Here is a 22,428-nt window from a genome sequence, read left to right on the forward strand (position 1 = left end):
TATTGGATAAATAAGTGGTGTTCATCCTTATATACACTTATGTGTTTGGTGGAAAAACACTTTTTTTTTCAAGTGCTCACCCTTTGATAAAACTCTCGACCTTACCTTTGTTGGAGTTGGACCATCGTTGTTGGTCTTAAATTGCCAAACCACTAGAAAATTATCATCAGAGGCATGAACGGACATGTTTTTGCAAAATAGAAAATGGTTCTTTTCAAAATGTTTTACCCAAATGGTTTTCAAAGAAAAAACACCAAAGTAAAAGAATTTTGTGTACTTTATATTTTGGTTTTTAAAAGTACAAAAGTAGAAGTCTATCCAAATAGTGCCTTAAATTGACCCAAAAGAGAACCATTATTCAATCCTCGTGGCAAGTAAGCAATTTAACCATCCAAGTCAAATGAGTCAATCCATGATGCACATCTTTAATGTTTTATATTAGTCATATTAAAGAAAAATAAGTGTGATAAATAATGATTTTACTTATTGATGTTGGATTAAGATATAAATTTAAAACCAATAATCCAAAAAAAATTGTGGTGGTGGGTCAACAATTCAATATTTTTAGTCAAATGTGTCAACTAGGGGTGTTCACGGTTCGGTTAACCGAACTGTGGGCCTATTTTTGAAATCGGACTGGTATAACCGATTTCTAGAAAACCGGTAACCGAAACTAAACTAAAGCCGGTGAGTTAATCATTGGTTTGATTCATCAGTTTTTCAGTTTTTTATATTTACAATATATATTATAAAAAAATATATAAATATATAATAAAAACTAGAAATATATATATAATATTATATTTTAAATAATAGATAATATATTATATATTATAAATAAATATTTATATTTACATAATGCATATCTATTAATTTATAATATATAGAAGATATAAAATATATATAATATACGTAAATGTACATAAAATATATAGAAGTATATATATATTGATTGATTCGGTTAACTGACAGTTTTCTATATTGGTTAACCGAAACTAAACCGGTAACTTTAGTTTTTTAAAAATACCAAATCGACTAGTTAACTGGATTTTTTGTTTGGTTTCGATCGGTTTTTAGTTTGGTTTAGTTTTTCGGTTTTGTTTTTTTGCTCACCTCTAGTGTAAACTCTTGATATCATAATTAAGTAAAAAATAAAAAAAATACAAAACACTATGTAATAATACAAAGATCTTGTAAAAAAAATTAGGCACTTGTCTAATATTTTATATTAATCACATTAAGGAAAATAAGTGTGATAAATAATTGTTGTTTCATTAACGTGGAAAATTAAATATAAAATTTAAAACAAAACCCAAAAAGCAAAATTGTTTTCCTAGTGGTGAGTTAATAGTTCAGCGTTTGGGGTCATTTGTATCAACCTTGATCTCCTAATTAAATAATAAAAATAAAAAATAAAAAAATTTAAAAAATACAGGGACTCTGTAAAAACATTTGGACACATCTCTAATATTTTATATTAAGTATATTAAAAAATTAAACATGATAAACAAAAATTGTTTTTAATTTTTTATTGGTGATGGAAATAAAATATAAAATTTAAAACTAACTCATAAGTGAAATTGTTTAATTATTTAGCGGTAGATCAACAAGACTCTATAGTTTACTCATAATTAAGTAATAAAAATTAAAATGATAAAAATACAAAAATATATAAATGTAGAAAAGATTTGGGCAGATATCTAACATTTTATATTGATTAACCATATTAAAGAAAATTGTTTTTATTGATGATAGAAATAAAATACAAATTATAATCCAACCCAAAAATGGAGTTGTTTTCCTGTTTGGTTACAAGTCAACAATTTAATCTTTTGGGTCAAATGTAAACCCTTGGTACAATTAAATAATAATAAAATTTGTAAAAAAAAGAAGAAAACACACAAAATATAAAAAATACAAAAAATTGTAGAAAACATTTGGAAACATTTCTATATTCATCATATTAAACAAAAATAAGTATAGCAAATAAATACAATGCAATGGGAATTCAGTTCAGCCACATCAGGTCTTGTAGGAGTGATCTTGTGCTGGGCCAGGCTTGGCAAATTTCTTAAACCACCCTTATGGTTTAGCTAATTGACTAACTCCACCCTTGGTATTTATATATTGTCTTAGAGTACCCCTAAGTTTTTGACAATTGTCTTAGAGTACCCTTATCGTAAACTTTCCGTTACATTCTATCACATGTGACATCACGTGATTGCTATATTTTTCAAAAATTCTAAAAATACCCTCTCGCCTAAGTGCAGTCCATCTCTAATTTCATCTCCGTCTCCCCCACCGGAATTCACCTTGTTCTTGAAAAACCTCAAGAGCAGGTGGTTGTCGATGGGGTTACAGAATGGAATCCTAACTCAAGTGGTTTGCATAGTCTACGTCGAAATGGATGCTAAGACTGATTGAAGAAGTATACTTCTATCCACAGTTGACAGATGTTGTGCTTTCCACCTTGGAAGCCTCTTTCTCATTTTCTTCCACAATCCCAAGGAGGCTCGCTGCTAAGTTGCAACGACAATGGTAGGGGAGGAAAGAAGGTATGGATTGCTGTTGGCGACATTCTACTCGTTGGTTTCTGTGATTATCAGCCCTACAAAATTGTGATTTTCTACGCCAATACTTAGACGACCAACACTAAAACCCAGAATCCTATCGTCGCACGTTAGATCAAAAGGGCACAATTGCAACATAGTTCTCCTTTACGGCGAAATAAGCTTATAAGCCCTACAAAACCGGAGCTGTGATTTTCTGTGCCAATACTCAGACGCCAATACATAGTGTCCTCTTGTAGATGTTTGAGGTGAGTGCCAGAGAAAACTACATAGAGAGGGAAGCCTTGCAATCATGGGTTCAAAGAGGGAAGCCTTGTAATCCCAGCTCTCCTAGAATATTCTGTGGATGTTTGAGGTGAACACCATATGTTTGATTGAAGCCATACAATCGTGGGAGGCAAGTGCCAAAGAAAACTGTTGAGAGAATGATAGCCTTGTGCAAGAACATGGCCTTTTCAAGTCCTAGGTGATTCAACATTTCTGCATACATCATTGTGAGCTCCAGGAAGCTCATCGGCGGCTCAAAGAAATGGAGTCACCACCCATTTTTAGAGAAAACGAACCCTCATTTTTAGATTCAAAAATTGATTTACTTCCTTTGATAGTGATTTCGTTCTTCGCTAGGAAAGACACCTAACTGTGAGATTTTGGATCCTAAGGATTGGGAGAGAGAAGGTTTTAGGCACCCTCACTCCAAGATATTGTAGTAGCCCAATATAGGAGTTGTCTAGGCTCTATTTCAGCAAAAAACAACAAAAATAGTTGTTGAAATTTTTGAAATTTGGAGAAACATGCTCTCAACTTCTCTTAAGATTAATTTTGAGGCGATGTTATCGGGTCTTAGGTACTAACTTCCCTAAGACCCTCACCTCTCTACCTCTATGCTCAGTCTAGAAGAAGTTGAGAGCAATGGTTCTCCAATGTCTTAGAACTTTCGAACAACCCATAAAAGACAAGCTCGAGCTACAAATGTAGTGAAAGGCTTACCTCTCGTATGTTTCCTTGTTATTGAGATTCCTACAGCTAAACTAAACGAAGAGAGAGATTGAATGATCTTGGAAGAGCTTTTAGGTAGTTGGAAATTTGGATATGCTATGCCAATTTTAGATCTATCACATGGTGAGTGGATTCGAAATTTCAGGTTCAAATGTTTGGGGGGTTTTCTCACGAATGGATCATCTATAGGAGTTGGGAATGCTTTTTTGGCTCTTTCTTTTTGTCTTTCCTCTCTTTAGATCCCCCCCCCCCTCTTTTGAGTTTGAGTTGGATCAGTATTTATAGAGGATGGAAGGGGGAGAGTTTTGAAATTCGTTTAATCAAAGGACTTGGGCTTGAAAACAACTTTTTTACAAAAATGGGTAAAGATTTTTCAAAGAAAATGGTGCTCGGTCAAGCCTTATTCTTTGGTGAAAGGTTTTCTATGATTTGGGGGTGGTTTTCATGGGTTTTGTGCGTCCAATGGGAGTTTGGGGCGTGCTTGTCATGGTAGTCTCATATTTGAGGCTGTTAGTGGTAGAAAATGTAAATTTGATGAACTTTTAAAAGTGGTTTTCTCTTTTCTTAGTTTTAAGTGGGGGTATCTTTGGGTTTTTGAGCTTTTTGAGTCTATTAGGCTCAATTTCACGAGTCTAAGTGTTTGATCAGGTCAAGAATGGGTCTGACATCAGCCATCACACTTTTGAGGTTTCAGATTGGGATAAATGAGGTGGTGATTCAATCTGGTGCATCGAAATGACATATTCCTAGTTTAACGGTCAAATGGGTGAATTAGGACGTGAAATTTGACGTGTTGGGGTTTTTTGGGTATTTGAACATAGTAGTGAGGTATGATTGGCCTAATAGGGTCGAGATTATGGAAATTTATGGCTGACAAATTTAGATCAACGAGATTTACTAAAATAGAAAGTTTGCTTGATAAATGGTCAAATGTGAGAATTTTTGGATGAAATTTGGTGGATATACATTTTTGAATGTCTTGAATCTGATGGAAGTGATGGATCTTTGATCAAAAGTGTAGATCGTTAGATTTAATTTGGGTCAATGGTTTATCAATTAATAAGATGGCTCGAAGTGGAATCTCACATTTTTAACATTTTAATGGAGAAGTTTGCTTATGAAATTTGACGCGGGGTTTTTTGGGTCTCTAAACATAGTGGTGAGGTCTAATCAATCAAATGAAGCTGGGATGGTGAATGATAAGCTCTAGTCAATGAGGTTTGTTGAAATAGGATGTAAGCTTGATGGTGGGTCAAATAGAGGAGTTTTAGAATGAAATTTGACGGATAAGCACGAATTAAGGTGATGAGTCAAGTGAATGGTTTTGATCTAAAAGAGAAATGGTTAATCTAAGTTTTCTAAATTAGGATCGTCGAAATGGAACTTTGACGCTTTCAAGGTTGATTGTTGTAGACTTGTAGTGGGATTCGCTAGTTGATTGTATCCGAATGATCTTGAGGCAATGGATGCATTGGATTAGGATCGTTATAAAGGATGTTGTCATGATGAATGGTGGATGTGTGGCTAATTTATAATTTCCTAAGTTTGTAGGCCATATTTGAATAGATGTCGATGTTGATCTCGAGGTTTTCATTTGTCTTGTAGATTGTGTCAAAAGAGGAATTTTTGGCTTTATAAAGTCTCAATTTGATTTGGTTGTGATTCCAAGTTTTGGGGTCTAAAAGGAGGGTATGAAGAGGTTGGGTGAAGGGACTGAGCAAAAATTGGCTGTTGACAACCATCAACATCAATTATGATCATGTCTGCATACATCATCAACATCGATTTAATATACCTACTTTCCTGTATTCTCTCTCCCACCTTTTTTTGTTTTATTTTGAAATTTTGAAGGAGAATAAGGGTAAAATAGTTTTTTTTGTCTTTCTATTAGTATATGTTAATGGCAATAAGGTTTTAGACAATTGTCAAAAATAGGAGAAGAGGTTTAAGACAATAGTTAAACAATAAGGGTACTGTTTGTTAATTAGCTAAATAGTAGGGATAATTTAAGAAATTTTCCCTAAACATAATTTAAGTATGTGCTTGCTTGGTTTTAAAGAAAAGGTTGGAAAAGGAAGGGAAACTTGTATTGGTTGGTCGGGCTTAGAAATATAACTTTAGGATGTGTTTGGTTCGTATTGTTTTCCTTATCTTTCCCTCATAGAATTTTCATATATTTCTCTACCTTTTCTTTCAAACCAACATAGTCTCTATTCTAATGATATAGCGGGTACATGGGACAGGTGGCAAATAATCCAGTTCAGTCCATCCCATCGCTCGAACCACAACCGCTCCTTTTTCTTCTTGGTTTGTTCTCCAAACTTCGAAGCTGTTTATGTATGTGTTTGGTTCTATGGGCATTTAGGGATAGGTCGTTAATTTGTACATTTTCACTTTATTTCACTTTAAACGTTTTTTGTATTTGTTGTTTGGTTGGGGTTCACTTTAAACATTTTTTACTCTCCACCTCAGATTAATACCCATTAAAGTTTGCCTCATCAGCATTTAGTTTCAAGCAACACTAGGGCATTGGGGGAAACATGAATTTGACGTTTCCCCAAATGCCCCATGCACAAAAATCAAAGCATTTCAGTTTTCTATCATTTATTTGTGGGGTGTTTGTTTTCGTTTACGTTTATTGAGTAAACGTTTTGTACTTGTGTGATTGCAAAACCGAGTAAAGCAATTAATGATGGGCGTTTATGACACATAGGCGCCATTAGGCACCACATCAGCAAAATGCCAATAAACACCTACTCGTTTTAGGAAGCTCCAAAAGGAATTTTCCTGAAACTAGAGGCGCACGGTGCTTTTGCAAACATCGATACATGCAAATGCAATTAATGAGGCATTTGCTGATGGGGCATCTATGTGGCACCATCAATAAACGTAAACGGAACCAAACATATACTTGTTTGGTATATGTTTGGCATCAATGCTGCAGATGCAACACTAATTTCTCAGAAAATGATGCATTTTTTCTGTTTGGTACCACTGCTCTAAGAAACCTTTTATGCACTTCTATCCATTATCTAGTGCCACAAATGTCAAATTTAACGTTGCTCTAAATTATGTATGAAAAGACGGTTTCAAACAAATAGTTATTTTCTATAACACCATTTTTTACTATGTGGCGCCGTTTTCTAAAGCAACAGCAATGATGCCAAACAACAAATAATTGTTTCATTTTGCTTCATCCGTTTTATGATGTTCGGGGACCTGGGTCTGGGCTCTGAACTCTAATTCTGGAGTCGGAAAATGGAAAGAGAGACCCACTGAGGGGCGGTTTGCTGGTTTCCTCTGAGGTTCTGATATCTGAATGGCGAGCGGTGGTGGTAACCAGCCTCCACCATCACCACCCTACCGACCCTATCGACTGGTTCGAACCCTAACCGCCCATACCCGAGCCGTCTCCTGCGTCAAGTTCTCCAACGACGGCTCCCTCCTAGCTTCATCCTCCCTCGACAAAACCTTAATCGTCTGGTGTTCCCAAACCCTAAACCCTCTCTCCCGCCTCATCGGGCACTCCGAAGGCGTCTCCGACCTCGCCTGGTCATCCGATTCCCACTATATCTGCTCCGCCTCCGACGACCGCACCCTCCGTATCTGGGACGCCCGTACCGGCGACTGCGTCAAGACCCTGCGTGGCCACTCTGGCTTCGTCTTCTGCGTCAATTTCAACCCTCAATCTAACCTTATTGTTTCTGGATCCTTCGATGAGACCATTAGGGTTTGGGACGTTAAGACCGGTCGATGCGTTCATGTGATTCAGGCCCATTCAGAGCCCGTTACCTCTGTCCATTTTAACAGGGATGGCTCTATTATCGTCTCCGGGAGTCACGATGGCAACTGCAAGATTTGGGATGCCGACACCGGTACGTGCTTGAAGACTCTCATCGACGATAAGGTTCCCGCAGTTTCGTTTGCGAAATTCTCGCCGAATGGGAAATTCATACTTGTCGCCACTCTGGACGATACCCTTGTAAGTTCTCTTCTCCATCCAATTAGTGTGTTATTGATGTTAATTATCTAAAATTTATCTACTCTAACTCTTAAGAAGTCTGTTTATGTACTTATTCCTAAAACCTTAGTTTGCAGTTTTAGAAGAATTTCGTATTTGTATGAACTAAATCTTAATTTTATAATTCAAAACGGGTGTACCAAACTTCTTATTTTTCCTTTTATATTTGATCCTTTTTTGCAGAAGCTATGGAACTACTCCGCAGGGAGGTTTCTAAAGATTTACACAGGTCATGTCAATAGAGTATACTGTATAACATCCACATTTTCCGTTACGAATGGGAAGTACATTGTTAGTGGATCAGAGGATAAATGTGTATACTTGTGGGATCTCCAAGGTAAAAATATGGTCCAGAAACTAGAAGGCCACACGGATACTGTCATCTCTGTAACCTGCCATCCCACCGAGAACAAAATTGCTTCCGCAGGTCTTGACAAGGACAGAACAATAAAGATCTGGGTTCAAGATACATGAATTGCTGTTGAATGCCCTTCAGGTTACTTAGTTCCTGACTTGAAGGTCATGTAAGTTTTGGGTCTTCTTTGATGGGAACTAGTCCACCAAATATATGTGCCCTCCTTGTTTTCATTCTATATGACATTTCTACTTGCTGCCGTGTATTATTCGTGGACTATTAAAAAAGTAAATAGAAAAACGTTTATTCATGTAAATGTGACATGTGAGGATGAGGACTGTGTTTTTGGGTCTGGGGTATAGATGAGCATTGAGAAATAAACCACAATACTAGTTGGGTGCTTGAACAACAGTCCCACAATTGCCATTATCTTGAACTTCTGAAGTGACTCATGCCGACTCTGCCTTGTACTCGTCTTTGTTTTGCCTCCTCTATACTTGGCGTCCTTGATCTCATTAATCTGCAATCTTATCTTTGAGAACCAGGTGTTACAAGTTTTTTCTATCAGTACAGTTCCATTGCTGTAACTACCTGTTTTAACTGTTATGGTCTTGCAGGCTTGCAACTTTGGCTTTGTGATCATGAATTTTAGTCTTTGACTTTTCTGAAGAGGATGGTAGATGAATCATAAGAACTTGGAAACCCTTTGGTTTTTCCTCATTGATCAAACCCAACAGTCAATCAGGATAATTTTGATTGATCTGGCCGATAAATCTACACTTTTGTTACAACCCCTTTGTTTCCTCTTTAGTGTCCTCATGAAGTTGTTTCATGGTTATTTGTGCTTTTTTGGACCTGGCTCTAGGCACCCAAAGAGTTCCACCCTCTACTTTGTTGAGAAGCCAAATAGCCAATATATTTGTTTATACAGGCCATTGAACTCCTGCAATATGACTATCACTGAGCTTACATTATCAAAGAAGGCTTCTTGGTTTCCACTTTTGAGACATACAGTGGAAGTTAATGGTGTGGAGTAAACCACAACCACAAGGACATAGTGTTGCATATTGTAAGCCCTGCTCCTGTTATTTGACAAGTAGCAATTATTTTTTGCTGATTGTCTAGATTGTCTAGATTCTTTGTTTGGTGCCATCTTGATGAATGCTGTATAAAAGGTGAACTTTTAGTAAAGGCATCCTTTTCTCGAGAAACAGTTATTTGTCTGTCTTTGCAACCTTCTATTTTTCTGGAAGTGTTCATGCTAAGAGATTTGGTATTATTCTATGAAAAAAAACCAATATCATTGTTAATTTGCCATGTCTACTAGAGGATCCAGTATAGACGATTGGTTTCTGTGAACTATCGTGTTCCTGTATGTTGGGTTTTTGCCCTTTTGAATGGTAATTGTATTCTGAAGAAGAGATCACTGCTTTTTTTATGGTTGACTGTAAAGGTTATATTTATATGAGAAAGGGAGAGAATACTGTGTGGCTCAGTTGCAGCCCAAACCCTACTATAAATAAAAGCCAAATTAGCTGTAAGCCTACAAATAAATTTGCACTGATGCGAAACTGTGGCAGTGCAAATGATTTCAGCATAAATTCTGACCTATTCTTGTTTCAAATTTTAGCTTATTTTGTTTGATTGCATCACAAGTGAAGTAAATTAAGACATGAAGCAGAATGAAGTAAAATAAAACCCAAAACAAAATTAATTGAGAATTTGCATTTTTTTTTTCATTCGCACTTCCATGCATTTGTACTAGTATAAATAAAATTGCACTGCAACCAAACACAGCCTAATGAACTGTTAAAAGTTGCAGTAATAGCTTTAGGCTTGCTACCCCAAAAAGAATGATGATGATGATGTCTGAGGTCATGGTTCCAGTAATTGAATCAGATTATTAGAATTAAGGGGTTATTCTTTTTTTTGGATTTTGAGAGGGGGAAGTTGGTCGATGGGTTTTTAGTTCTCATTGACAAAATTTCATGTTCTTTTTTCAGATTTATGTGGGGACCAGGGAAAGTCTATTATAATAATTATTTTTTTTTTTACTTTTAAGAAACTTTTTAAATTTATTACATAATTTGGTCAATTTAACAATTTAAAATTTAGTCATGTTAAATATTTTGTTATTTCAATATTTAAATAATATGTAAAACATTTAAAAATTTCATTATTTGAATTTTATTTATTTTAAAGTTATTACATGATATTAAATATTTTGTTATATAATTATTTATTTGTTTTTAATGTTTTGTTATTTAAGATATTTAGTTATTGAAATATTTAAATAATGTTTTATTTTTCAATGTTAATATTTTATTATCTGAATAACATTTAAATTGAATAATTCATAAAATTATGATTTATATTGTTATTACATAATTTCATAATGAATGTTGTAAAAATATAGAGTTATTAATAATATGAATATTATTAAATCCATTATAATTAATTTTTGTTTTTTTGGATAAAATTTTTAAAGTTGGTATATAATTTCATTATAATATTTAAATAATTCTGAAAATTTTCAATTGACACTTTCTTTAGATAAATGTAAATAAAAAGTGAGGGAGAGGATAAATAGGAATTAGAAATGGTTTACGAGAGAAACTCTTCTACTAAATTAGAGACAATTTAAGAGATAAATAGGAGTTAGAGATGATTTAGGAGATAAATGGGAATTAGAGACAGCTAGGAGAAAGTGGGGAAAGGTGTTGCCACTTGGCTAAACATTAGAAAAGCAAATCCCTTTTTCTTTATGGTTGTTAGAAATAATTAAGCCTATGTTATTTCTTTATTGGTTTAATGGATAATTATGTAGAATTAAAAAAATAAAAAATTCAAAAAATAAACAGGAAATTGGGAAGGGGTTTGGAGCAAGGAGAGGCATGGTGATGTGGACCGTCTTGCTATTATATATACATAGATATTAAAACTGAATATCGTTATAATACATTATATATAATATATTAATATACAAATGTATAGCATATTATATGTTATATATTATATATTAAAGGGAAATTGTTTAAAACTCGCCATGAGTTTTCAGCATTCCTCTTAAACAAACCACAACTTTTCAAAATGTCCAAAACTCACCATGTCACTAATTTAACGTTAAACAGACTAACGGGTATTAATATATTATCATTTTAACCTTATTAGAAAATTATAAAATATATACAAAACAAATCAACGGGTGTTATATTACCATTTTAATATTTAGACATGAAAAAAAAAGAAAAAGTTCAAAAAATATTTTCAAATATAAAATACATAAAAATATAAAAAATTATTGAAGTTGCAAACAAAATAAAAAAATATTTTCAAATTATAAAAACTATAGAAATTGAAAAGCAAAATTAGAAAATAAAAATTGTAAAAAAAAACACCAAAAGTTATAGAAAAACATAGAAATTACAAATAAATAACAAAAAATATAGGAAAAATTATAGATTGTAGAAAATAGGAAATGTAAAAAAAAAAGAAATTATAAAAAACATTGGAGATTATAACAAAACACTAAGAATGCAAAAAAATAAGAAAATTGAAAACTAAAAATACCATTTTTTCAGTTAAGAAGCATTAACGGTGTACTAACGGAAGGTGAGTTTTCGAAAATAAAAACTTACTGACATGGTGAGTTTTAGACATTTTGAAAAGTTGTGGTGAGTTTAAGGGAAATGTTAAAAACTCATGGTAAGTTTTAGACAATTTCCCTATATTAAATGTTATATACTGTAATTTAGTTTTTTCTGTTAACCAAATTTTTAATTTTGAAAACCGAAACCAAAAACCAAAATTCTTAAAATAGCGTGCGTTATGAGTGCCATGCAAAATGCCAAGAGTTTCTCTGTTGCTTATGAGTGTGACGGTGTCTATATGCATCAGAACAAAATGCCCCAAACACAAATTAGAAACCATGGTGCATAGTCTCATATGTGTCCAATGACTCGCTCTGTTGCTCAACTCAGATTAGGATGGAAATTTAGATGCATCAAAATGCCATGCAAGCTCAAATTGAGAATGCAGGTTCAAATTTGCCCACAACCACAACTCATGATGTACAAAATCTCTCATTCCTTCCTGGATTTGAGCTACAGGATGCAACTGATCTCAAACCATTTCGGGATAAAGCAGAGGTGGAATACCAACTTCGATGGTCCCTTCCAACATGTGTGTCACCTTCTTCATAGATGGCCGAAGAAGTGGGTCGGGGTGGACGCACCACAGTCCCACCATGGCCATCCTCTCAAACCTCTTGAAATCGTTCAATGCCTCCATGTCTTCCTCCACCACCATGTTCAGCTTCCCACTCTTAATACAATCTGCAATCCATTCTGTCAACACCAGGTCGACCTCTTCGGTCTCTTCCTCTACCCGTTTCGGATCGATGTGCCTTCTACAGCACAAGATCTCAAGCAACATGACCCCAAAGCTGTAGACGTCGACCTTGGTTGTTACTGGTGCATTCTTCAACCACTCTGGTGCCATGTATCCAGCCGTCCCTCTTACATTTGTATTAGTCCGAGTTTGATCTTTCATCATAATCTTCGCTAGCCCAAAATCTGAAATCTTTGCTGTGTAGTTTTTATCAAGTAGAACGTTCTGGGGCTTTATGTCGCAGTGGATGATCTGGGTCTCACATTCTTCATGCAGATACAGCACCCCCCTTGCAATCCCAAGCGCCATTTCCACCCTGTGCTCCCAACTCCGTTTCTCCCCTTGCTTGAAGAGCAAATTAGAGAGAGTTCCATTCTTCATTAGTTCGTAAACCAAAATCCGGTGTTTGTCCTCAATACAGAAGCCCAACAGGCGAACCAGATTCCTGTGATGTGTTCGACCAATAGCCCTCAGCTCCGCCTCAAACTCCTCCTCGCCTCGTTCAGCAGCATCTATCTTCTTCAGAGCCTTCACAGCAATCTCAATCTGTTTATCCTCTATGACCAGGGTCCCGCTGTAAACCATCCCAAATGATCCTCGGCCTAGTCTTGTTGTGAACCCACATGTTGCTTCATGCAGCTCTTCAAATGTAAAAGCTCTCAGGTTAATCAACATAGCGTCCACATCTGCAGAGGGCCTTCTGGGTCGTCTGATGAATCGTCTAACTACAGGGTGATAGTAGACGGCAAGAGCTGCGAACAACAGAGCAAACGCCGCAGTTGTGAAAAGACCAGCTTTCAGTAGACCCCGACTTACAGACTTCTTCCCGCCATGATGATCACCATTCAGAATACCTCCTCCATCACTAATCTGTTTCGGCACTTTGATTAACGCCTTATACCCATTTGTAGAATTGCGGCTAATTCTAGCATTCAGAATTGGCATCCTCTTCTTGTAACAAGTTGAATTGACGAATGAAGCAGCCATGCAATAACAGTCATCCATGAGTGCCTTCCTGCAGCCCTCCTCGTCTGTTGGTGTTACTCTTCCCAAATCTGCAAAACCGGCATTAGGAAAATCTGCATCATCGATAACTTCCACCGTGAAATTCGTCAACGATGGCTTCTCTATACAACGATCCGGCTTGCTCTTTGGGTAGCATCCCTTAGCAATGTTATTGGGATCTAAGGGGCGGTAACCCGGGAGGCAGTCACAGCTGACTGTCTCATTATCTGGTGAAGAGCAAATCCCGTACACCCCACAAATAGCATTCACCGTGCAGGGCTCGGTTATTACTCTCCACACCATTTTCCATTGACTGTTGTTCTTCTTCTGGTACACATGTTGCTGCAAATTTCCATGGTCGTTCAGCGTCACTCTGTGGTAGTAGTCCTCCGTGGGCTTTGGCACATCCTCTGTTAATGGGAGGATGATGTCTGTGGTATTTTTGAGGTACATGAATGCATTCGTCCGGTTGAAAACCAGGCTCACATTATTAATGTTTATTGTGTTTGAGATCCAGTAACCAGGATCTGCGAAATGATAAGCTGAGAGCACCAGATTACTATCTTTCTGCATCTCCAACATGAAGTTTCCGGTGGAGTAGTCGACAGTCCCATTTTTATTGGAATAAAGCTTTCTGCCTGCAGCCAAAACTTGGCCCGGTAGGAGAGTGTCCGTCGGCGAATCAAATGTTTGCCAAAGAACACTTGAACTGGCGTTTTTTAGGACAAAGTTGCTGTCGTCTTGCATGTAACCAGAACTTGCAGCGGTACTTTGGTATAAATACGTGCTGTTTCCGTCGGAGGATGTAAGGATAAGATGGCCGGCGGAAGTGCCTGTCGTTAATCTGAGAGTGGAGCTCGCTGGTACCGGGGCGTCACGGTTGGCAGACCATACAAGCGTCTTTTCTGGGATTTTGTCGAACCAAATCCCAACAAGGAAGTTGCCGTTGGAGAGACGGTAAAACCCGAATGCGAAATCACCGGAGGGCGATTTCCATGAGGAATTGGTGGTTCCTGCAGTAATGGTGGCGCCTTGTATTATCGTCTGAGCATGGGTGTTATGCTCGGAAGAAACAAGGAGTAGCAGTAGCAATGGAAGAAGAGACATGGCACAAGATATTGCCAGAACCGTTGCAGAATAACGAAGAAAGTAATAAAGAACGAAGAGAGAGGGAAGATTTCTTTATTATCATCACTCACCTCCTTTTGGTCGTCGGAGTACAAATACAAATGTGTGATGCAAAAACATGTTTATAAATACAAAATATTAAATATAAGGCTTTGCACTTTATTTGTATTTGCATAATTATTTTTTTTTTGTGACATTCACCTCAAAACTTTACCCATTTTAAAAGAAGAATTTACTACGACCTTGGTCGCATACAACCTCCAATGAAGCCAGCTTTTCAAATAAATTCAATACATTATACATCACATATTGTAGTTGATGTTATTCGATCCGAGGTATCTCGAATCAATACCGCAGTTAAATAATTCTATCAATTGATGAAATCGAGGTGGAAGGATGAAGTTGTGCACCAAGATCTAGAATCATGAAAGAAGATTAGAGGCTCGAGGAGTTGTTCCCTGAGTAGACATTCTGACGCTCAAGTCAATAGAACAAATGGTAAGTGGTTGGGCCGAGTAGATGAGAACAATGTTGGTTCGAGCATAAGAGGCAAAATAAAAGTCAGAATATTTAAAAGTCCCTTACCCTAAGCGGATGTTACTTATTTATATCCGAAGATCCGTGTCTTAATCGGATGAGTTTTCTGGGGTTGTTGGGATGAGGTTGTTTGTCGATGTCTTTGGGATGAGTCATCATCCCTGATGGGGTCACCTTTCTTGTTCCTTCTTGGTCACACTTATTTGTTCTACGCGATACCAACGTGGTTATGGAGATAAAATGGCCATTAAGACTACCACGTGACGTACGTAGCCAGTTCAACCATAACTCAAACACCATCAACTGAATTTTATTTTAATTTTTTTATAAATACAAAATTAGTTCATTGAAAGCACATGCTCATGGCCTAATGAGTTAATTGAGAGAATTTTGTCACCTATTAAAGAACAACTTTTATTCAAACACTAATACTTAATTAATTTCTTTTTTGGTAATGGGTTGTATATCAATTATATAATTAATAAAAATCTCCTGATAAGTAAATATAGATGTCAAATCTAATAGGGTCAATTTTATAGATGTTATTATTAAAAACTGTGATTAAGGGCCTGTTTGTTTGCTCTGAAGTTTGATATCTAAAAGTGAAATAATTACATTAAGAGGTATATTGGTGTTAGTGAACTTTTCTTTCCTCTGAACTCTGAATGCAGAAAATGTTGTTCTGAATTCTGAATTCTAAAAATTATCAAATATCTATTTTGACGTCATATATGAGAGTTTTTGTTTGTCTTTTTGAGGGTATCATTGAAAAACAAAAAGTTATATCACTACAATTTAAGAGATAAGATAAATCGAACAATCATTTTTTTCTTAAAGTTAAAATATTCTTCTTAAAAGATAAGAGTTAAGAGAAAACGAACAAGCCCTAATCCACCATGTTTAAAATCACACCCAATCAATCCATTCACAGCTCTATAATTGAGGCTGGCACAAGTCCTAAACCCTTTATCTGATTTCGCTCTCATATGTTTTGGTTGTAATTTTGAAGTAGGGTCGTTGTTTGTAATTTTGCTTTGTTTCGTTTTGTATTTATTATCCCTTCCACAAAAAAAGAAAAAAGTCAAATCAACCAGTCAACACTGCGTAGCTATAGGCCGATGGCGGGCTTGGACCGGAGAAAGGATCAATTGGAAATTAGGAAGGTTGTCTTAAGACTCTTAGATAGTTAGATGGGCTGTTAGGCGTAAGTCTATAGACTGGACTAAGGAGTTGTGGATGTTGAGTTTCATTCCGCACAATAGCCCAATAGCCGAACCAGATTCTTGTGATGGGTCCGGCCGATTATTCTTAGCTCTGTTACGAACTCTTTACTGCGTTGTTCGACCACCGTGTCCAGCTGCTTCACTGCAACCTCAATCAGCTTATTATCTATTCTTAAGATCCCGCTGTAGACTGTGCCGAAAGCACCTCGGCCCAGCTCGACGGTGAACCCATTTGTTGCCTCATGGAGTTCTTGGAACGAGAATGCCCTCAAATTGATGTCCAGCTGCTTCGCCTTGGCTGAGGAATTCTTTCGTCTGTTACGTCTCTGGGTTAATGGGTGATAGTAGATGGCAACGGGTGCGAACAGTAAAACAAGTGTGGCGCATGTTATGATCCCAGCATGGAGGTAAGCCCGAGACCAGTTGTTTCCATCTTGATTAACATCTGGAATAGTAACCCTTACAGGAACCTTGATGAAGGCTTTCATTCCGGTAGTATAAGGGAGGTTTCTTCTTGCATTCAACAAAGGGGTCCTCTTCATGTAACAAACGGAATTCACCAAGGTCGCAGCCATGCAGTAACAATCACCCATGACTGCCTTCTTGCAGCTTTCCTCAGTTGCAGAAAAAAGTCTTACATAGTCTGTGAAGTCATTTGAATTTGGAATATCAGCGTCTTCTAACACTGTAACGTCCACCATAGATGGATCCCCACCACAGCTTTCCGGCACGTCTTCCATGTAGCATCCTTTGGAAGGAAAGCTGGGGTCCAGGGGATAATAACCCGGGAGGCACTCGCAGGACACCGTGTTGTTATCCGGCGATGTGCAAAACCCATACATCCCGCAGACACTGTTCACACGACAAGGCTCTACAAACAATTTCCACATCGGTATCCACGGATCGCTTGTTCCTTTTTGGAGAACATATAGCCGGAAATTGCCATCACCATCAAGTGTTGCTCTCTGGTAGTAATTTTGGATAGGTCCAGTCGTATTGTCAATGCGAATGGCTGCATCCTCCCTGCTGAAAATCAGAGTTACATTCTTCATGTAAATGCTTTGAGAATTCCAATAACCAGGATCGGAAAATAGGTATGCAGAGAGCACGACATTGCCGTCTGACTGCATCTCTAACATGTATTTTCCTGCCGAGTAGTCGAAAGTCCCATTTGCATTGGAATACAGCTTCTGTCCCTTAACTAGAGTTTGGCCCGGTAAGAGTGTCAGTCGGAAAACTAAAGCTCTCCCAGATAACTTGTGAGGTGGAGTTTCTTAGGACAAAATTCCCATCATCTTTCATGGACGCCGACCGTGCAGCGGTGCCGTTGTAGATGGAATATATGCTTCCATTGGGGTAACTAAGCACAAGTTTTCCGGTAAGCGTGAGCGTCACTACAGAACCAGCTGGAGCTGCGTGGTTGCGGTTTGCCGACCACACAAGCGTTTTCTCTGGGATCCTGTCGAACCATATCCCCACGAGGAAGAGACCAGTGGAGAGGGAATAGAACCCAAATGCGAAATCTCCCGAGGGTGAAGCCCAAAAAGACTCGTTTACAGTTGTGATGCTGGAGCCCAAGGTAATGTTTGACGAGGTGGTTTGAGCATGGGAGCCATGTGGGTAGGAAACTATAAGTAGTAGCAATAGAAGAAATCAAACAGGGGGTGTTGGATCAGCGGCCATTACAACTATCTACTACAAGCCACAGGTGGAGGGGAGCGTTCAGTTAAGATTTATCCACCAAGGAAATATGTGAAACTCCTTGGAATAGTCGAACAGAGCTGGAAGGGAGATTAGATTCATATCGTGTTTTGACTTGGGACCTCAAAGTTCCTTTCTTCTTCTTCTTCTCTCTCTCCAACTGATATGAAATCAAAACTTGTTAGTAATTCCGAAAGATCCATTCAACCTTAAAAGCTTGAGGTGTTAGGGGAGGTTCTTGAATTTTGATAATTCTCTAACAGGTTCCCTCACATGAGAGTTCATTGGGCTTGAAGTAGGGGTGATCATGGGCCGGGCTCAAGTCGGGCTTTGCCTTCATAACAATGACCTTAGGCTAGGCCCGGGCCTAGTGCCTAAAAATATAAGCCCGGGCCTGGCCCATGATCACCCCTACTTCATAGTTCATACCAGTGGTACTTTTTTTCACTTGTTGTCGTAGAGATTATAGTAATTTGTGAAAAACTTTACTTAATATCAAGATAAAAGCTTCTACATAAAAGAAATTAAATGATTATACCTTATAATTTGTAAGTTTCAATTGGTCATTAGTATGCTAAAAATGATATTTTTAATAAACCAATTTTTCTATATCAACAAAAAATCAACATAGAACCTATAATATCTATAAAAAAAAACCATCCATTGTCATGTAATATCCATAAAACAATTTTAAACATCTATATAAGGGGTTCCATCTTTCATTCAACTCATACAAATAAAAGGTGAAATAAAAAAATATTAGCAAATTAAAAAAAAATATTTCAAATTAATGTAAATAAATAAGTAATAATATATTGAAAATGGTTTCAATTTTACCCAAAATTTACAACCAATCTAAACTTCAGATTTAAAAGATTCATCTTTTGGTGAGAGAAAGAGAAATTGGGCACAGCGGTGGTTTTGTGAAATTAGTGAAGTACTTGAATAGGTTGATATTCTCTAACAATAATGGGATCTACCAAGTGCTTTGGTTGCTCCACGAAAATTGTAGGAAACGTTAACCTTACTAACCCTTCTAGACTTGGATAGATGGGTGACAGGCCGGCGATAGTTTTGGAAACTAAGGTTGCAGACTTTCAAGGTGTATTTGTTGAGATTGTTTGGCCAATTCACGATTCTCTGTCTATTCAGATGACAGGTGGTGATATATCTTCCCACTGTCTATCTCAATGCCCTCTCATTCAGTGAGAGCGACCTGTCCTGATTTAACAGATTCTTTAATCGGCGTGCCAAGTTAGACAAAAGCAAACCCTAATCCCACTAGATCTTCTCTCGCTGACAACTCCCACAGTCTCTTGAGTTCTGTCTTTTACACTTTTACTGGTTTGTAATGGCGATATCAGCAGGCAATGGAAGGTATGCGTCTTAAATCTTAATACATTGGTAGGAGGTTAATTGGAAATGTATGCTGAATTTCATTCAGCTTGTCAATACAAAATTTCCTTTTGACAAATCTGAAGAAACAAACCTTAAATTAGGAATTTCATTTAAGCTGTACTTTTGAGGGCTTTTCTGTTCATGATTTAATTTCCGAAACCCGAAACCAAAGAATGATAACTTAAACATCAAAAGCGCGGGTAGGAAGCGGAGGAGGCTTTGGCTCTGCTGAACTGCGTCATTGATTCTTCCTTTGATCAAGACGGTTTGTGGGAGTGAACCAAAAATTGATTCTTCCTTTTGTCAGCAAAAAATTTTATCCGGGATTAGGCTTTGTATATTCAGCCACTATTAAATAATCCATTGTTAAAGAAAGTGGCTTGGACTTTACTGTTGAGTGAACCAGTGACCACAAACTTTTGGGTAAATCTTTGGAAAGCCAGTTATCTCAAACAACACAATAACTTGTTTCTTTCTCGTAAATCACAGGATCCCCTCGTTTGCAAATCAATAGCTCCACCACTTGGGTGAGTTACTTCATGAATTAGCATTTGTGCTAAGAATGTTGTACTTTTTTTTGAGAAAACGGTAGAGCATGTCAAAAGGGTGATTATTTTTTCTTTGGAACCGGTGCTGGCACATAGGTTGTTTTCTAAAAAAACAGCACTGTTTTGTTTGGTACCAATGCTGACAGCAGCGTTTTCAACATGGTCTATATTATCCAAGGCCCAAAATGATGTACTCAAACAAGAGAGCATTGATTGAAGTACCACTTTGTATAATGTGACTGTCACCTTCATAATGCTGTTTTTTCAGAAAATGGCATCCATACCAAACACCCACTTGATTTACCAAGTTCCTAGGTTTTGGCAGATGATTATTTATTTATTTATTTTTGAAACCTACCTAAAGCCCTTTATTTAATTTAGAGTGATCTAACGGTTTATTGATATTTTATGATATATGGGGCATATCGTATTAAAATTTTAAAATAATTTAGGCATTTGAATACACTCGATACAGGTGTTTTTTAGTTGTATTCATTGGTAAGCTAGATTGTGGAAAAGTGATCTCAGGGACATGCAATAATGCACTTAGACTTGATGATTTGTTTTAATTTGGAAAGATTGGCTAACATTTGTTATTGGTGCTGGTCCATGACCTTGACTTGGCGAGTCCACTTGGTTGAGATGTCTTATATGTTGTACAAATGGAGATGTTAGGAAATTTAGGCCTTTGATGTAGCTATGATACAATCAGGCTTATCTAAGAACTTTTGGGACTTACTTTTTACAACAAGCAATCAATAGTTTTCAAAGCAAACCCTAAGCTAGGCGGCTTGACTTGAATCTAAAAAGGCGCCTATCTAAGTAATCAAGCCCTTACCTATGTGACAAAAATGACAATGCCGGTACCTTACGGTAGTATAAATTTATTTACCCTCTCTCTCTCCTTTACATAAATAAAAAAGTAATTCCTCCCTTGTTCTATTTCTTTTACTTTTTTTTTTAAATGATTTTGGTATAAACTTATAGCCCTTTTTGGTTGCTAATTGATACAAAATTGCTCCATTAACTATTTATTGCATTGATTTTATTTTTTAAAATATTGAAATCAATATATTTAAGACACGTTTATATATCTCTTAGTTATGATGATTTGGCATATTTAATTTGAGAGAAAATTTAATGTTTTAATAAAGAGAATTGATATTTTTCAATTAATATGTCTATTGAATGACACAGAAAACGAAAGACCTAACCAAAATTTAGTTCTTTATTTTATAAGATTGTTATCATCCATACCTGCAACCATGGTTAAGGGTATCAATGGACCGATTTTGGATTGGACCCCATCCAGTCCAAAATCAATTTGGACCAATTGGACAGACCAACAAGACATTGGATTGGATCAATCCGGTCCAAAATATTTATTAGATTGGATTGGACCTGGTCTGTCTGTAACAAATTTATATTGGATTAGATTGGATTAAGCCAATATCTGATTCATTGATATAAGATAAGAATATATGTGTCAATGGACTGAGTTTGGGTTGAAACCAATCTAAATCAAAATGAATTTGAACAGATTGGATGGTCCAAACATTGATTTGGATTGGTCCAAAACATTCATTGGATTGGATTAGACCTGGTCCATTTATAATGGACTCACTTTGGACTGAATCGAATTGGACCAAATCCAGTCCAATTGACACCCCTAACTATGGTGATGTTTAATACCTTGACTATTTCTACTTGAAACGCTGCCACGTCAGCACCGCCTAGGTGTTTTTGGTTGAAATGTAAATTTTCTATTTGGTTGAGATTGTTTTTAATTAAAACAGTCATAAAACATTTTTTTCTAGAAACATAAACCAGGGGCTGTTGGGGAAACATGAAATCACCTGACTCTTAATTGGCATCCTACCTGGCAGTGTAGAGATATATTTCAGATTTCCTCATAGAATCCTCGTCACACCCACCTCAAGGCATGTATCCATACATCAGGTAAATTTCATGCATTTGCAATTGTATGTTTTCATTCATAGGAGATATTCCTAATCCATAACTGGCATCAACTGCCTTGAGGTGAGTCTTAGGAATAAATCTGGATTCGTGAATTGCAATATATAGTAGAATAGATAGATATACACTACCATATACCCATAAATCCTACCTCCGAAATAGAGTTTTTTTTTCCTAGGTTCTATGCTTTTAGAAATAATCTATATATAATAATGCCAATCATCATAAAATATTTATTTTAAAATTTGACCCTTGGATGAGAGATAATCAGTATTTTCACTGGGTCAAGGTCAACACCAATGGTGCCTGGTTGTTAGGTGTAGCTCCCCGATGGAAGCTGAGGCTCGAGATATTTTAGAGGGGCTACTATTGGCCAAGACCATGAAGATGGACTACATTTTGTTAGAGAGTGACGCGAAAGAGGGTGTGGATTCACTTTAATTCTTCATATTCAGATCCATCCTAGAGAATCCACTCAATCATCATGGAATGCAGAAAGACTCCTTCACTTCAATTCAGTTTAGATCTTTGTTTATGTAACCAACTACCCCCACGAGCTAGCTAAACATGCCCTATCGCA

The 22,428-nt window shown here is 36.7% G+C and overlaps 3 protein-coding genes across 3 annotated transcripts; 1 reads left to right on the top strand and 2 right to left on the bottom strand.

Annotated features, from left to right (window-relative positions):
• Positions 1-6,661: 6,661 nt before the first annotated feature.
• LOC148861878 (COMPASS-like H3K4 histone methylase component WDR5B) lies at positions 6,662-8,258 on the top strand. The gene is made up of 2 exons (XM_088941303.1): positions 6,662-7,548; positions 7,771-8,258. Exons 1-2 carry the CDS (start codon positions 6,886-6,888, stop codon positions 8,059-8,061), a joined length of 954 nt encoding a protein of 317 aa, XP_088797429.1. The 5' UTR covers positions 6,662-6,885; the 3' UTR covers positions 8,062-8,258.
• Positions 8,259-11,997: 3,739 nt separating this feature from the next.
• Positions 11,998-14,548, bottom strand: LOC148861879 (G-type lectin S-receptor-like serine/threonine-protein kinase LECRK1). The gene has a single exon (XM_088940949.1). The coding sequence runs from the start codon at positions 14,441-14,443 to the stop codon at positions 12,065-12,067; it is 2,379 nt and encodes a 792-aa protein (XP_088797075.1). The 5' UTR covers positions 14,444-14,548; the 3' UTR covers positions 11,998-12,064.
• Positions 14,549-16,247: 1,699 nt separating this feature from the next.
• LOC148861880 (G-type lectin S-receptor-like serine/threonine-protein kinase LECRK1) lies at positions 16,248-17,354 on the bottom strand. Its single transcript, XM_088985075.1, has one exon. It carries the CDS (start codon positions 17,352-17,354, stop codon positions 16,248-16,250), a length of 1,107 nt encoding a protein of 368 aa, XP_088841201.1.
• Between the last annotated feature and the right edge of the window lie 5,074 nt (positions 17,355-22,428).

This window comes from Nelumbo lutea, chromosome 4 (assembly GCF_056320005.1).
Source record: "Nelumbo lutea isolate HS-2025 chromosome 4, American lotus-T2T, whole genome shotgun sequence".
NCBI lineage: Eukaryota > Viridiplantae > Streptophyta > Magnoliopsida > Proteales > Nelumbonaceae > Nelumbo > Nelumbo lutea.

What these genes read in the sequence shown, in the direction of transcription:
- LOC148861878 (XM_088941303.1), top strand. Translation starts at nt 6,886, where the DNA reads ATGGCGAGCGGTGGTGGTAACCAGCCTCCACCATCACCACCCTACCGA. An exon ending in CCACTCTGGACGATACCCTT is followed by an intron (nt 7,549 to 7,770) that starts GTAAGTTCTCTT and finishes CCTTTTTTGCAG; the next exon opens with AAGCTATGGAACTACTCCGC.
- LOC148861880 (XM_088985075.1), bottom strand. Translation starts at nt 17,354, where the DNA reads ATGCAGTCAGACGGCAATGTCGTGCTCTCTGCATACCTATTTTCCGAT.
- LOC148861879 (XM_088940949.1), bottom strand. Translation starts at nt 14,443, where the DNA reads ATGTCTCTTCTTCCATTGCTACTGCTACTCCTTGTTTCTTCCGAGCAT.